Source organism: Mya arenaria, chromosome 15, assembly GCF_026914265.1.
Source record: "Mya arenaria isolate MELC-2E11 chromosome 15, ASM2691426v1".
NCBI lineage: Eukaryota > Metazoa > Mollusca > Bivalvia > Myida > Myidae > Mya > Mya arenaria.
In genome coordinates, this window is record NC_069136.1 from 4,904,868 (window position 1) to 4,919,560 (window position 14,693).

At 34.9% G+C, this 14,693-nt stretch overlaps 3 protein-coding genes across 3 annotated transcripts; 2 read left to right on the plus strand and 1 right to left on the minus strand.

Moving 5' to 3' along the window:
- Window positions 1-640: 640 nt before the first annotated feature.
- LOC128220112 (neuronal acetylcholine receptor subunit beta-4-like) lies at window positions 641-2,916 on the plus strand. The gene is made up of 2 exons (XM_052928374.1): window positions 641-701; window positions 1,483-2,916. Exon 2 carries the CDS (start codon window positions 1,507-1,509, stop codon window positions 2,914-2,916), a length of 1,410 nt encoding a protein of 469 aa, XP_052784334.1. The 5' UTR covers window positions 641-701; window positions 1,483-1,506.
- Window positions 2,917-6,950: 4,034 nt separating this feature from the next.
- On the plus strand, window positions 6,951-10,410 carry LOC128220708 (neuronal acetylcholine receptor subunit alpha-7-like). Its single transcript, XM_052929205.1, has 2 exons — window positions 6,951-7,032; window positions 8,518-10,410. Exon 2 carries the CDS (start codon window positions 8,536-8,538, stop codon window positions 9,919-9,921), a length of 1,386 nt encoding a protein of 461 aa, XP_052785165.1. The 5' UTR covers window positions 6,951-7,032; window positions 8,518-8,535; the 3' UTR covers window positions 9,922-10,410.
- Window positions 10,411-13,352: 2,942 nt separating this feature from the next.
- Window positions 13,353-14,087, minus strand: LOC128220113 (14-3-3 protein sigma-like). The gene has a single exon (XM_052928375.1). The coding sequence runs from the start codon at window positions 14,085-14,087 to the stop codon at window positions 13,353-13,355; it is 735 nt and encodes a 244-aa protein (XP_052784335.1).
- Between the last annotated feature and the right edge of the window lie 606 nt (window positions 14,088-14,693).

Sequence of the window (14,693 nt, forward strand, 5' to 3'; positions counted from 1 at the left end):
TTGGTTCTTAATAAAGCATAGAAATGTATCTGTATACCTTTTAGTGATGATTACTGTGAATGTATATTTACATACGAGCACACATTCATTGATATCATTGATATTACTTTATTGATTAATCGAAACACCATACTTTACTATGATAAAACAGCAGTATAATTAAAAGATAAGAGTATTGCGACTCAATTTATAAGAAACGGGAGACTATAATTGTACAACTTACAATTCAAATGTATACCAACAAAGGCATGATATATATACAACATAAAGCAATGTATCTATATTGTGAAAATAACATTTATAGCGCCAGACTCTGTGTTAACTCACAGACAATATGACTCTGTACAATTTGACCGTTTACAGTTAAAAAATATTTATCTGTTATCCTGTTAATTCCGTTTTGACAAAGCACGTATGCTTTGTAATAGTGTGTGACCAGTGTTCCTTGAAAGGAACCGATCGACGAAATGTAAAAGACAAAAGAGAAGTTATTGAATTAGGTTAATGAGTCGCGTGCAAGCCTTTTCTCTCTCGAAAGATAAAATCGTTTGACTTATACATGGTTTTGTTTAAGTTTGATTCAATTGGTATTTGAAAAAAAGAAATAGTGGCTTAAAAAAACAGGATGCACAGAGTGTAACTCGTATAATAGAAGAGATATTTTATATGGATATATATCATTTGCGAACAAAATACATAAGGTCATTATATATTTTTTTAAAACACATACAAAGGTAGGACCTTTTAAATTTTATGCGACATTGAAGAAAACAATTAAGAGGAGTTTAGAGGCAAATGTTTGCGTTTACTATCTGCCCAACCACATATTTATATTTATGTCAGTAAACGTTTAAACAATATTGGTCATTCTATCGACAATTGACGCAGTCTGACCAAATGTTAATAGAGGTGTGTTGTTGGGCCTCCTGCAACCATTTGCTGTATGACTCGTAAATATAAGCTTAATTACTGCACAATGCTGAAATTTAAAGTTCTATACGTTTTAAATCCCAATTTGACCTCAAAAATTGAAATTTAAATCTTAAGAAGGGTCAGTGAAACACGAGTTCACGGGGATACATCATTTAAAAAGGATATATAGCATGATGTAACGGTCGTCAACGGAAGACAGAGGAACACAGTAAGAGGAACAAAATAAAAATAAAAATATAACAAGAACAATAAGCAGTCTAACATCGTCTCGTACAATCGGATTCCTGTATATTCAGGAAACATATTCTAATAATATAACCAGCAATAGAAAATTACTTGCTGGTTGCATTTAAGCTCCGACCATCTTATTAAAATTTTGCCCGATGACGTAGTATCAAAAGTGTTTTATAAAGAACCAAACTGAATATAAAAATGAAAATATTTTCATTGATATAAAACTGAAAATGTTTTCATTCGTAGCCTAGTTTAAACAGTTCTGTAGCTAATCTTATGAAACATACTTGCAATAATTGCCTGTATTCGTTTCAGATCATAAGGACAGGAATACTCGTAATGGCATGCGCAAGGACTTTGTTAATCTCAGCTTTTATTAGTTGTGTTTTCCCAAACGCATTCGTCACTGGATACATGTTGTCAGATGTCAAACGTTTAATCAAGGATAAAACATTGGACTACAATAAAATGCTTCGACCCATCCTAAATCAATCAGCAACAATTGAGGTATATACTGGGCTTGATTTGGTTTCAATTCAGGAATTCAATGAAGTGGAAGAAAGGATATCGTACAACGGTATTTTGTATTTGGCCTGGACGGATGAGCTTATGACGTGGAATACTTCTGAATACGGCGATCTGAATGATTTCTTCATTGAGGTAAATGAGATCTGGGTTCCTCACATGAAGAATACAAACGCTGTGAAAAAAATGGATAAACTTTCACAGGACTGGCATTCAGTGAAGGTTCAAAGTAATGGATTCATGTTTTACACGATTGGTGATATTTTTACGTCGTCTTGTGCGTTTAACGTCAAATATTATCCTTGGGATCAACAAATATGTATTTTTTATTTCATGCCATCAAGCTATGAGCCAAGCAAAATTAAGCTCACTCCCTATTATAAGCAGGTATTACAAACGTTCTATTTTCCAAGTGGGTCATGGGACCTTGTAGAAACAAAGGCGGAGTCAGAGTTAGATGGATATATAGTCAGATTTGACATCACCATCCGACGAAAACCGAAGTTCGTCATTGTCAATGTTGTGCTTCCGCTGATGTTTCTGTCAGTCTTAAACATCTGTGTATTTCTCATACCAACGGAGAGTGGAGAACGAATATCGTACTGCTTGACCGTATTATTAGCGATCGCCGTGTTTCTGACACTGGTCGGAGATTCATTGCCGAAAAACGCCGAGCCAATGTCATACTACAGTTTCTACCTACTATCTGTTCTAGTTATCAGTGCTACAGTAACAGTTTTTACGATACTAAACCTGCGCATGTATTACGCAGATCAGAAAAATGAAGTGGGCACTTTCTGGAGGAAATTTGCAAATATAATGGAATGTAAATGCCGACTGATAAAGAAACATGCCAATAGTAACAAAAACGTACATCGACCGCACAACGGGGACATCATTGGAGGTGGTAAACCAGTAAGGAAAGAAGTCGACGGGAATGCTAAAGTCCACAATAGGAGTTACACCTGTGACTCCGGCAATCGTCCATATATTGTTCACAATGCAGGTTATGTATTATTCAAACCTGAACACAATACGGACTATGCTGAACAATTCAGGACACGTCATGAGGAACATCTAGATGATTCAGAGATGGCACCAGAAAGAACATGGAAGGATATCAGTGTAGCATTGGACACCGTGCTGGTTTTGCTTTTTCTTGTTGTATTTATTGTAGATACAGTCACATTCCTGGCAATTATATACATTGGGGAAAACAAGTGAATTTCGGCGTATTGATAGTCGCTGAACGTGTATGATTGAAGTTTACACATAAGGAGTGTGTTCTTTAGCAGTATAGTCAGTACTATTGAATAACAAACTGCCATTACATTTAATTAACAAAGGATTTTATGCTGAATGAGTGTTTTGTTTTCTGTAATGTGAACAGAACACAGAACACAAGTTTATTTCCACACATAACCTCACACATATATACATCAATGAAGTAGACTATGATAGTCCATGATCATTTCCATTATTTAACACTTGCTTGGCGGTGTATATATGTTTTTTAACTAGTTGAGATATTTTACAGTAACAAAAATAGTAGCAAATGTTAATCAAAAGAATAATTATTACGAACAAATCCTTATTACAACTATATAACGGCTGGAATTAAAACATATAATAATCATGTCTCATGTAAAGTAATGAAATTCTTTCTCTGAGCAAATGCTTTATACACGAAAATAGAAAGATTCTTTAACAAATCAGTATGATCTGTATTCAGCAATTCTATGGTTTTAAACATATTTGGATTAGTACGATAATATCTAGGAATATATTCATATCTAATATTTGTATACAGGCTGTGCGTGCGTACGTGCGTGTGTGCGTGTGTGCGTGCCCGCGCGTGCGTGCGTGCGTGTGTGTGTGTGTGTGTTGTACATACAAGCATCATAAAATGTTATGGAACGTGATTGCCTGTTAATATTTATTTAACACTTGAATTCTTAATCTTTGACCGAATTGGACTTTTTCACTTTCCTACTCTCCCGATGCTTGTCATAAATTATTGAACTTTGAATTCGTTTAATAACCATTGTTAATGATCGTTAACATGAATGATTGTATGTCTTATAAGTTTGACAACCATGGTTGATTAGTGGTAAAAATCGATTCATGTGCGCTAATGTTTCATTGACAGGTGTATCTCGGTTCGGCTTCTCACCGCTTCTGTTTTCTCGTCTGTTGTCATAAATTTGGTGGTATCGTCGTGTTTGTCGTCGTCGTGGGCGTCCATAAACTATGAAGTTAACCACTGTTTTTATATTCTAAGTTACAATTATTTTGACATTTGTGTATACATTAACTATAACATACGCATGTGCAGCAAGTCTACAACTCTGACGAAACGCCCTTTGATGAATGCACAGAACCGTTTGGCCATTTATCGTGTATAGATGCACTATTGAAATGTTCAGCTGAAACTGTGTACATAGTTCATGATATTTAAATATGAAAGAAGCGTTCAACACATATTTCCTATCGTATGGGACATCAATCACGGGGACTCTTGTGAAAGCAATGATTTAGCGCGCAAAGCCGATCATTTATTCTACTTTGCGTGACACCGCAAGGTTCATGGGAAAGTGTCGGTATTTAAAAGGAAAGGAAGACATTTGTTATCATCATAATGTTTCACTTAATCATTTATTCCACTGACTGATCCTTTAAATGCTTAGTTTTATCATAAATTAATTGCTTAGCAGAGGAAATAGACATTTGTATTTAAAATAGTTCACTGTGCAATGTGCCTATGAGCGAGGCAAACAACTTCAGATGTAACCTCGATGAACACTTCAAAACAGTAAAAACCGGATGCACAGTTTTAAATCGCTTTATTTAACCATAAGAGGCATTCTGAAGACATGCATGGTACACTTTTCATAATTAACCACTTTAAGTCGATACCAAAAACACAAAATTAAAATATCATGTTCGACAATGTTTTGAATATTTCATTTTAATTATATTCGCAAGAGCATCAATTCATATGTTAATATTGAGGTTATCAATGTAATTGTCTCAACCCGATCTAGCAAGGAGGGAAATTGTTAATATTGCATATAAATGTGCGACTAATGGAGTCATTAACTTTCATACGCATCATTTTAATGGAAAATATTTGTTATAATTAAAATTGTTATAGGTTGGCTTTCTACCTAAAGGAAAATTCACAGAGAGCATTTATAGGTGAGCTCAGCAGCCCAAAATGTTCACGAAGTGTTTTGGGGAAGATTGTTTAATAAGAATTTAGTTTGTTTATAACTGTTTGGACAAAGTGTGAGGTTGATATTATCAATAATACAATGCAAAATATGTTAACATAGGCCGTTCCATGGCTCCAAGCAGTTATTGGTCAGCATATCTTATTTTTATCGAATCTGTATAATGTTTGTAACGCTTTATCATCGTGTCATTGAATAATGTATTAATTAAATGCTTCAGCTCATTCCTGCATTTTTCAGATGCGGCCAAATTGGGCTGCTGTCTTCTGCGTTTAATGTTTGCTAAAATACCTTTACAATGGTACATTAATGAGCTCAACATGCAAACCGGTTTCATGTGAAAGCTTAATAAAGATAATGTGTATGTTAGTTGTTGTTCTTTGACATTCCCTTTTTAACAAGAACATCACCGAACAAATGAATAAAAAATATTGTATTTGGATTTAACAACCTAGACTATTTAGCCTATTTTATTGGCAACCCTATACAAATAGAATACGTCTTACCCAAGGTATACTTTTGTGATTTAAGGATTCTGTATCAATTCAACAGTCGAGCAAATCTTAATTTGTATGGTAAATATTAAACTGTGTTATAATGATTTACGTTAATTAAATTGAATAATTTAAAGCATTCAATAAACCATGGAATATACAGGCAAACAAATAATAATTCAATGGAGACCAGAAATCAAACATTGGGCTTGTCCCTATATTGTCCTCTGTTTTGTTTTTTTAAACAAAGTTCCTGTTTAAAGCAGCAGACCAATCCATAACAGACAGTAAACGAGAGACACGGAATGTAATCGTACACATACAGACCACGTGAACATCAACACAAGGGTAAGCATGTAGATGATCGAACTGCTTCAAAATACAGCTACTAAAATATATCTGGTAATAGATTGACAGTGTAGCCCTAGCCATTACTAGGGGAAAGTTTCAATTAAATCGAGACTGATGGGGGTTTTTATTCTTTAGATTATATCAAAGGGACTCGTGCATGTTCCAAAGGGTCAGACACCGGAAAACATCGACATACTTAAGTACCACAAAAACATAAACACATAGTTACTAATATACATTTGTCAGCGGCTTCTAACTGTCAGAAAATCAGGAGTTCCTTGTAAGTTACTTAACAAGATCCTGTTTCAAGGCGCAAGGATCACATGCTACCCGAACTTTATTGTCTGGTCCTTTGTGACTAATGAATCCCTCAAACTAACTAAAAACACACTAATGCCGGTGAAGAGTTGCACTTGGCATAAGGCATTCCCAGCAAAACGCAGTTTCAATTAGAATAAGACTGATGGTGTGTTTGCTATATTATTCTGCTATATCAAAGAGATTTGATTAAGTAATAAAGGATAAGACATATTGACATATATAATCACAACTGATTTAGTGTGAAACGTGAACACCATACTCCATACAATGAGTGAACATCATTAACAGTTTAAATAAAGTATTCTTATTATTTTTTTTCAAATTCTGACAAAAAGTGCTCTATTTTGTAGAAATATCCCTCATTAAAATTCAGTGATTAGTAGCCTATAAGGCTTTGATTTACAGAATTCTGCTCAAAATGGTATCTCTCAACTTACTGTATGGTGTTTTTCATAAACATAAGTAACATTTCTTAATTTCATATTAAAAACAATGTTGCCACAATACAAGTATGCGTTTTTGTCCCGCGCTCTCTCTTCCGAGGTGTATTTAATAAAATTGAAAAGAAGATCCAAAAGTCAGCATGTTCAATCCTTCCTCGTATCTTAAATTTGTTAATTATTTACATGTATTTACCACTTCACATTCTGTAATTATTGTGCCCTTATTTTTGAACTTTGATTTAACTTTTACATTCTATATAGAGGGATGGGTAGTTGATGAAATGACACAAACCATTTAACCCACGCTCGTTACAATGGAAACGCAGCAGTGTGTAACCCAGAGTCCTACTTTTTATTCTTTTCAAATTTACAGTGAGTAGTTGTACCATTGATAGCTCTGTTCGTTTGATATTGTGGTTTAAGCTAAAACCTGTTGGGGTTGTGTTTTAATTTGTTGGCAAAAAAGTAAGGTGGATTAGTGAGTTATGATATGAAAGGGTAAGAATGGATGTTTTATGTTTGGCAGCTATTAATTTCCTGCTATTGTTTTCTAGAGACCATTTTGTTAAAATGACTGTTACTTTATAGGCTTATATACGAGCATAAAATGTTTGTAGGTTGATATCAATACAACATAATATCGCAAGGTTTACTTTGTTCCTGGTTGAATAGAACATCACTTAGTTGTCTGTATTACAGAATGTGCAGTACAACAATATCCCTCCGCGTGTTTGTCAACATTTTAGTTGGAGATGGAATTTAAAAATGTGCTGAATATAGTTTGATACCATACGTAACATGTTTTGACTGCATTACACTGATTAATTTATTTGACTTTAATGATAAAAACGAAAAGTTCCTATGGTTCAGGATCAGATAGAAAAGTACCGGTATTTTGTCACTTTTAAACTGGGGCTTTTATGACTACGTTTTTATTAAAAAGAAGATTTCATAAAGGTTTATACTTTTTATCTGTACCTTAATATGCTTTTTTGTTTAAACATTGAAGTCAAATGAACTTACACCAAAAAAATCAACTTACATTTTGCATCTTTAAACAGGAAAGACATGATGATTATATTGCAACCTATGTCTTCATCTTACCGAATGTGACGTCATAATTCAAAAAAGCAAATTTCATCAACAACTAGTGTTTATGTTGTGATTCCTACTGGATATTATGTTGTTTAAAATTATTTCGGTACGACATTTAAAACGCACCAAAAACTAATCTCATATTGTAATTGATTTTGACTTGGCATTTCAATGATTAAATTGAGTCCGTAGTGTATATCAATACAAAAACAGTGACAAGTGTTTGTTCCGTGTACCTCAACGTTAAAGACGTCACGTCAGTAGCAAATCTTACACGTCAGAAATGTTGCGCATCACAAAATATTACGTCAAAGTAGATTGAAATTTTCGTAAGTATTGCCAGCTAAAAGCCAAATCAATGTTTAATCATAATGACAGTATTCTGGTTAGCTTAAGATGATCAACACCACGACTTAAGCGTAGCACAGAAAACGTCATATTTTAAAGATAAAGAGCTGTGTAACAGTTCCATCATACGTCTCCTAATGGCTTGGTCATTTCCGATACAAATCAAAAACAGCAAATGATTGACGACGGCAGAGCATTAAGCAAATGTTTTAATGATTTGAAACACGTGTTTTTACATTGTTTGTATAACGGTATTCCCAATAACATCATTTTTCCGATAAAATCTTTTCCGGTGTTACATTTGTGCTAAGAATTAATGACAATAAATTAACGTGACACACATTATCTTCATTTTTTGAAAGTGGTGCGCTTACATTGACAGACAGTTTACATTCAAATAAATTTATAATTTGTATTATTATATCATTTAAAGTTATGTCATGAACTTTAAAAGGTTCAATTTCTTAGCAAATTAATATTTCAGTAGTTAGTAATCGGTTTAAAAAATTCGGTTGTAAAAATTGATTATATTCATTTCAGATACAAGAGTAACAGGAAATGGCGTTCTCTAGGAGCTTCTTCATCTTAACCTTCATCATTTGTGTTGTCCAAAACAGTGTGGATGGATACATGTTGTCGGACGTCCAACGTTTATGCAATGATAAAAAGTTGGATAATAACAGAATGTTTCGACCCATCCTGAATCAATCTGAAGCAATCCAGGTCTACACTGGACTTGATTTGATTTCAATTCAGGAGTTCAATGAAGTCGAAGAAAAGATATCGTACACCGGTTTGTTGTATTTGGTTTGGACGGATGAGATTTTCACTTGGAATGCTTCCGCATACGGTGATCTAGAGGATTTTTATATTGGTGCAAATGAAATATGGGTTCCACAATTGATGAATACAAATGCTGTTGAGGAAATAGATAAGCTGTCCCAGGACTGGCATTCTGTCAGAGTTGAAAGCAACGGTTTAATGGTGTACACGATTGCTGATATTTTTACGTCATCTTGTGCGTTTGACGTCAAGTATTATCCGTGGGATACACAAATTTGTAGTTTTCATTTCATGCCATCAAGTTATGAACCAAGCAAAATTAAACTCACTCCCTATTACAAGCAGGTATTACAGACGTATTATTTCCCAAGTGGGTCATGGGACCTTGTGAAAACAAAAGCGGAGTCAGAGTTAGATGGGTATATGGTTACTTTTAACATCACCATCCGACGCAAACCAAAGTTCGTCATTGTCAATGTTATACTACCGCTGATGTTCATGTCCGTCTTAAATATCTGTGTATTCCTTATTCCAACGGAAAGTGGAGAACGCATTTCATACTGTTTGACCGTCTTATTAGCGATCGCTGTGTTTCTGACTCTTGTCGGAGATTCATTGCCGAAAAACGCCGAGCCCATGTCATACTACAGTTTCTACCTACTATCTGTTCTTGTTATCAGTGCTACAATAACAGTTTTTACGATACTAAACCTGCGGATGTATTACGCAGATGAAGAAAGTGAAGTGGGCACATTTTGGAGAACATTTGCAAATATAATGGGATGCAAATGCCGACGGTCAAAGAAAGACGAAAATGATGACAAGTACATACAACGGCAATACAACGGTCCAGCCAGGAGGAAAATCAACATGGACATTAAGGTGAACAGTCGAAATTACGATAGAGACTACGGTGGTCGTTCATTTATTGCTCACAATGCAGGTTGTGCAGTAAATAAACCTGAGCACAATACGGAAAATGTTGAAGCATTGAGGGAAAGCCATGAAGAACACCACGAGGACTCAGTGATGGCAACAGAGAGAACCTGGAAGGACATCAGTGTAGCTTTGGACACCGTGCTGTGTTTGCTCTTTCTTGTTGTATTTGTTGTGGATACAGCTGCGTTCATGGTCATGATATACATGGGGGATAACAACTAAGTGTTGGTATTCGCTGTGTGTGTATGGGTGTGTCGTTGCTATATGTATTACTACAGTTACCAAGAAAGTTCTGTTTTCGTTAGCAGAACAATCTGTTCTCTTACAATGAAAGCCGCATGGTATTCAGTTAGCACATTTATTCATTTTGTTGCAGCATTTAGCTTGTGTTGTAAGTGTATGCCTGTAAAAGACTATAATAAAACTTGTCTTGGAACGTCATTTATTCTTCGGGTTTGTCTCAATACAAAAAGTTGACGAGTTTGATACTAGCATTTATTTTTCATTTTTTGTTTTGTGTTTTTGAGGACTCGAGAATCACTTCTAGCATTTATTAGCGTTTATTGGCTCGCTTTCAGCAAGATAAAATGTTTCCCTCTCTAACTCTTTCAACCGATCCTAACATAACAATTCATATTTGGTAAAAGTTTGGTTCCGATGTCTTGTATTGTCACTAGTCGCCACTTATCTTATATCTTTGTTCCTTTGGCGGGCGTATGTTTACTCAGCCGCACGTTGTTACTGCAATATCGTATGTTGACATACTCTTTAATTCGTTGTTGTCGTCGACTGGTGTTCATAGAGCATACCGGAGGTCATTACTTATATATTCTTAAAGTACAATAACTTGGACATCGGTATTTACATTAAGTACAACCAAATGTTTATGTGCAGCTAGTTATGGTCAAACATTTGTTGAATGATAGATACTCTGTGATACTCTGTGATAAGAGTAAATATTGTATGAATGTATATATAATAACAGATGATCTTAACTTACGTGATAACAACCACGGGGACCATGTCAACGAAATGTTTCTGCGCGAAAGCCGAACGCCGCCTCTTGATCCTACTATGCGCTGTACCTCATAGTTCGTGGCTATGTGTCGGGAAAGACAAAACTTTTTTTTGTTTCAAAACTTCTCTTTTCTCTGTTATTTTTTTTTATTTTTGAGTATCATGAAAACTGTGCTTAGTTTTGATGAGGGAGCAAAACAACACTTTATGTGACTCGTTATGCTCTTGACGTAAAAAGAATGTTTAATGGTTTTTGATACTCGTAAAAATCGTTTCGGACAAAAACATATCTGATCCAGGTTTCAAATGAACCACTTTTGAATTAAGTATAAGCAAGGACGTCAATATTTAAAAAGTGATGATAAACCAAATTTCGCTAAATAATTTGAATAACCATCAGAAAGGCGTCAATTTATATGTAAATAGCATGTTGATCAATGTAATGACCGCCATTTGTCATATGGATTGTAATGAATAGTTTTGCATATTAACTTGCGACTAATGGATTTGTCATTACATTTCCATCCCCTTATTCCTGATGGGTAAACAGACTTCATCATTGATTTTGTTCGTTGACATATTTCGATGATAATCGTTCATACGATTTTTTCTCGTTCAAGATGCACTCGTTCTCCCAAACAAGCAAAACCACAATTAATACAATTATTTTAATTAACCGAAAAGGATGAATAAATATCGAAAACGATGGTTCTTATGAAGGATACCGTGTTTAATTTAAAAGAAATGTGCAGAAAACGCGGCATTTCTACCTTATGCGACGATTGTTGATGATAGTAAATATTTAAGGATCCACCAGTCATTTACCATTTTAAATACACGGTTACAATCTTGTTATCAGTAATTATAAGTTTCCATAAATGCATCATTTTATAAGCAGTTAAAGGTTTATCATTCAAAATGTATGTTTGTTATACATGTGCATGTATTGATTTTAAATACGATTATCATTTTAACATTTAACATGGATAACATATCTACCTGAAAAACACGCTAAGCAGATCAATAACGTAATGGAACCAACATAGGGAAACTAACATAAATTCGGAAGTGACTGCTCAGTATTGCATGCCTTTAAATGTTTTTAACACATGCCAATGAATAATTCCATGCGTAAACCATCTCAGACCAATATCTTCTTTCATTTTTTATAGGTTTAAAAGATGAATGGTTTGTGATTTAAACTCAAACAGGCCGAACATGCTGAATCTGCTTGATATCAAGCGTTAACATCTCGTTATATGTTATATATTTTTTACATGGCTGTGTAAAAAATAATCGACAAGAAAGACGAGGTTTCAATCTAAATCAAAGACGAACTAATGTCTGCCAATGTTCAATATAATTCAAAGAAGGGGTGTTTAAAATCATGTTCAATCTTAATCAAAACGACGCGTATACTTACCATTGTGCAAACTAAACGAAAGATAACGATAATTATGTATATGAACGAGGAATCTAAGTCAAAGACGAGCTTATGTTTACCAATGTACAATTTAAATCAATTGCGAAATAATGTTTACAAATGGGAAATCTAAATCAAAGACGAAGTAATTAATGCTAATGTGAAATCTACCTCAAAGAGGAGGTAATGTATTCCAATGTGAAATCTTAATGAAAGACAATGGTATGTTTATCAATGTGACATCTAAATCAAGAGGGTATCGTCTTCGGAAACAATATGTCCTTGGTTCGGAACGCAGCGCCGTTGCACAGAAGTCGGTACTTGAACATACTGTATGTGGTTCCTTCGCCTTTCTCTTAGAGGGCGGCACAGGGAATCATTAGGTATGTTAATCTTTAAAGAACACCTAAATAAAAGAAACTTGAATAATTTTAGAAAAATATTTATTTTAAAACATTAAAACATAATGGTATCCCTGACGTTTATTTCAAAACAAATATATGGCGATGTTATCCATTGCAGTGACAATATATACTTTTTCTAGGATGCCCCTTGCTGATTGAAACAATTTCTCATCATGGGAAGGTATGATTGCCGACTGACAGTGACAGCATTTCATTTGTGGGTGATTTGTGGTTTATTGGTAACACACATGACTGTCAATTTAGGGGCCGCAGGTTCGATTCCCCGCCTTACCTTTAAATATTCGTTTTCCGGAAGGGACGTTTAATAGGGGTCCCGCTTGACAGTGATATACACTGATAAACGTTAAAGAACCCTAGTAGTTATAACCAGGATTAACTTATGTCCGTACGCTTTGCCCCCAAAACCTGATATGACTAACGATCCTATCGGGAGCACTCGCCGAATGCGAGTATAAGTAAACTTAATTGTTAACGTTCGTTAATTTACCATAACGAATAGCATTATTCAAGTAAATGTATTATTTACTTACAACGTCGTTCAAAGTATTTACCAAAATAACCATGAGGATGTAGTTCATACAAAACAACTGCATTTTTTGTCAAAAAGATCGCTCGACGGCACAAAAATTATCATCGATCGTATAAAGTGATTCAGTTCAACAGTATATTGACAACGATGTTGTAAAATGTAGTACAACACTGCCATGTCTCAGCGACAGCTAGCACCGATATTTAAAAACAGTCATCTACTTTAAAAGCTCATAATGTTGTTATGATCCCTTCCACTTCTATCTCAATGATAACACTAATTCATCCTCACTTTCCGCAGTTTCCTGTGTCCACAATTGCAGATTATCTCTCAGCATATGTAAAGGTATCACACTTTCAGGTGGACAGAACTCCTCCCGCCCTGACAGATCGTCTAAAGTTGATTCAACGATGCAACACGCCTCCTCAGTATCCCCGAGAATATCGTGACAAAACACACTTAAATTCAACACAAGAGCAAGTCTCGTTTGGTCCATAGGTGGCAACGAGTTCTCGGCCTCAAACAGACCTTGTGTATACGCTGTCTGTGCATTATCTATCACGTCACCGTTATCTCTCTCTATTTCAGCCATGTAGCGATAGTAATCAGCTTTCATTTTCAAATAAAACGCTCTGTCGTCCTTTGTGTCATTAGCAGGTATGATATGTTGGTCTAGTAGTTCAATAATACACTTACATATACCCCATACTTCGTGGTTGATGTTATCCACATAAGCCTGCACTTTTCCTTTGTCAATTTCGACATCCTCCGAGTTCTTTAGCACAAAGATTGACGTTCGTCTAATTCCAGCTGCGTTTCTGAAACCATGGTAAAGCAGCCGCCTCTCTTCTTGGTTTAACTTAGAGTGTAATTTCACCGCGTCTGTCATAAACTTCATCATATCATCGTATCTCTCAGCCTCTTCCGCCAACTGCGCTTGAAGTATTAATTCATCCCTGTCCGTTAACTCCTCCCCTGGTCGTAAAACCACCATCTTTAATCAAAACTATTTAATTTGGTTTATTTTTCACATTTAAATGTTCTTCTTATGGCTAGCTATAAGATGTGTCGCATTATCAAACACGTTGAACAAATGTGTCACACTATCAGGCGGTATTTACTTTACTTTCAGTAAACATCGAATGCGTCAATTCTATATTTAGTATGATTAATCATCCATGTATTGTAGTAACTAAACACGATCATATATGGTATGGTCGGAAGTCTTTACAATTCGATAATCCAGTACAGAGTCATCCGAATGCAGAACTTTAATATTTCAAAGTGTATACAAGTAGGTCAATTCAATAAATAGTCTGAAGTTAAAAGCACTATTCAAATGATCGATTCGATTAATAGTAAGAGTAGTTTTATTAAACTGGTAGCGCAGTAAGCCTAGTATTGCCACATTTTTTTTATAATAACTGATTTCCACAAATCTTTAGAAATATTTTAAGCAATCCCAATAATATTGTGTTTACCAAACTCGTAAGAATATGTTGAACGAAATATGGTTATAATGATTGACGACACTATGGGAATTTGAGCACGAAATGGGAGTTCATACATGTCGAAATAATAGTAAAGATGCACTCCCAAA

Excerpts from the sequence above, each read along its gene's own strand:
- LOC128220112 (XM_052928374.1), top strand. The coding sequence starts at position 1,507 with ATGGCATGCGCAAGGACTTTGTTAATCTCAGCTTTTATTAGTTGTGTT.
- LOC128220708 (XM_052929205.1), top strand. The coding sequence starts at position 8,536 with ATGGCGTTCTCTAGGAGCTTCTTCATCTTAACCTTCATCATTTGTGTT.
- LOC128220113 (XM_052928375.1), bottom strand. The coding sequence starts at position 14,087 with ATGGTGGTTTTACGACCAGGGGAGGAGTTAACGGACAGGGATGAATTA.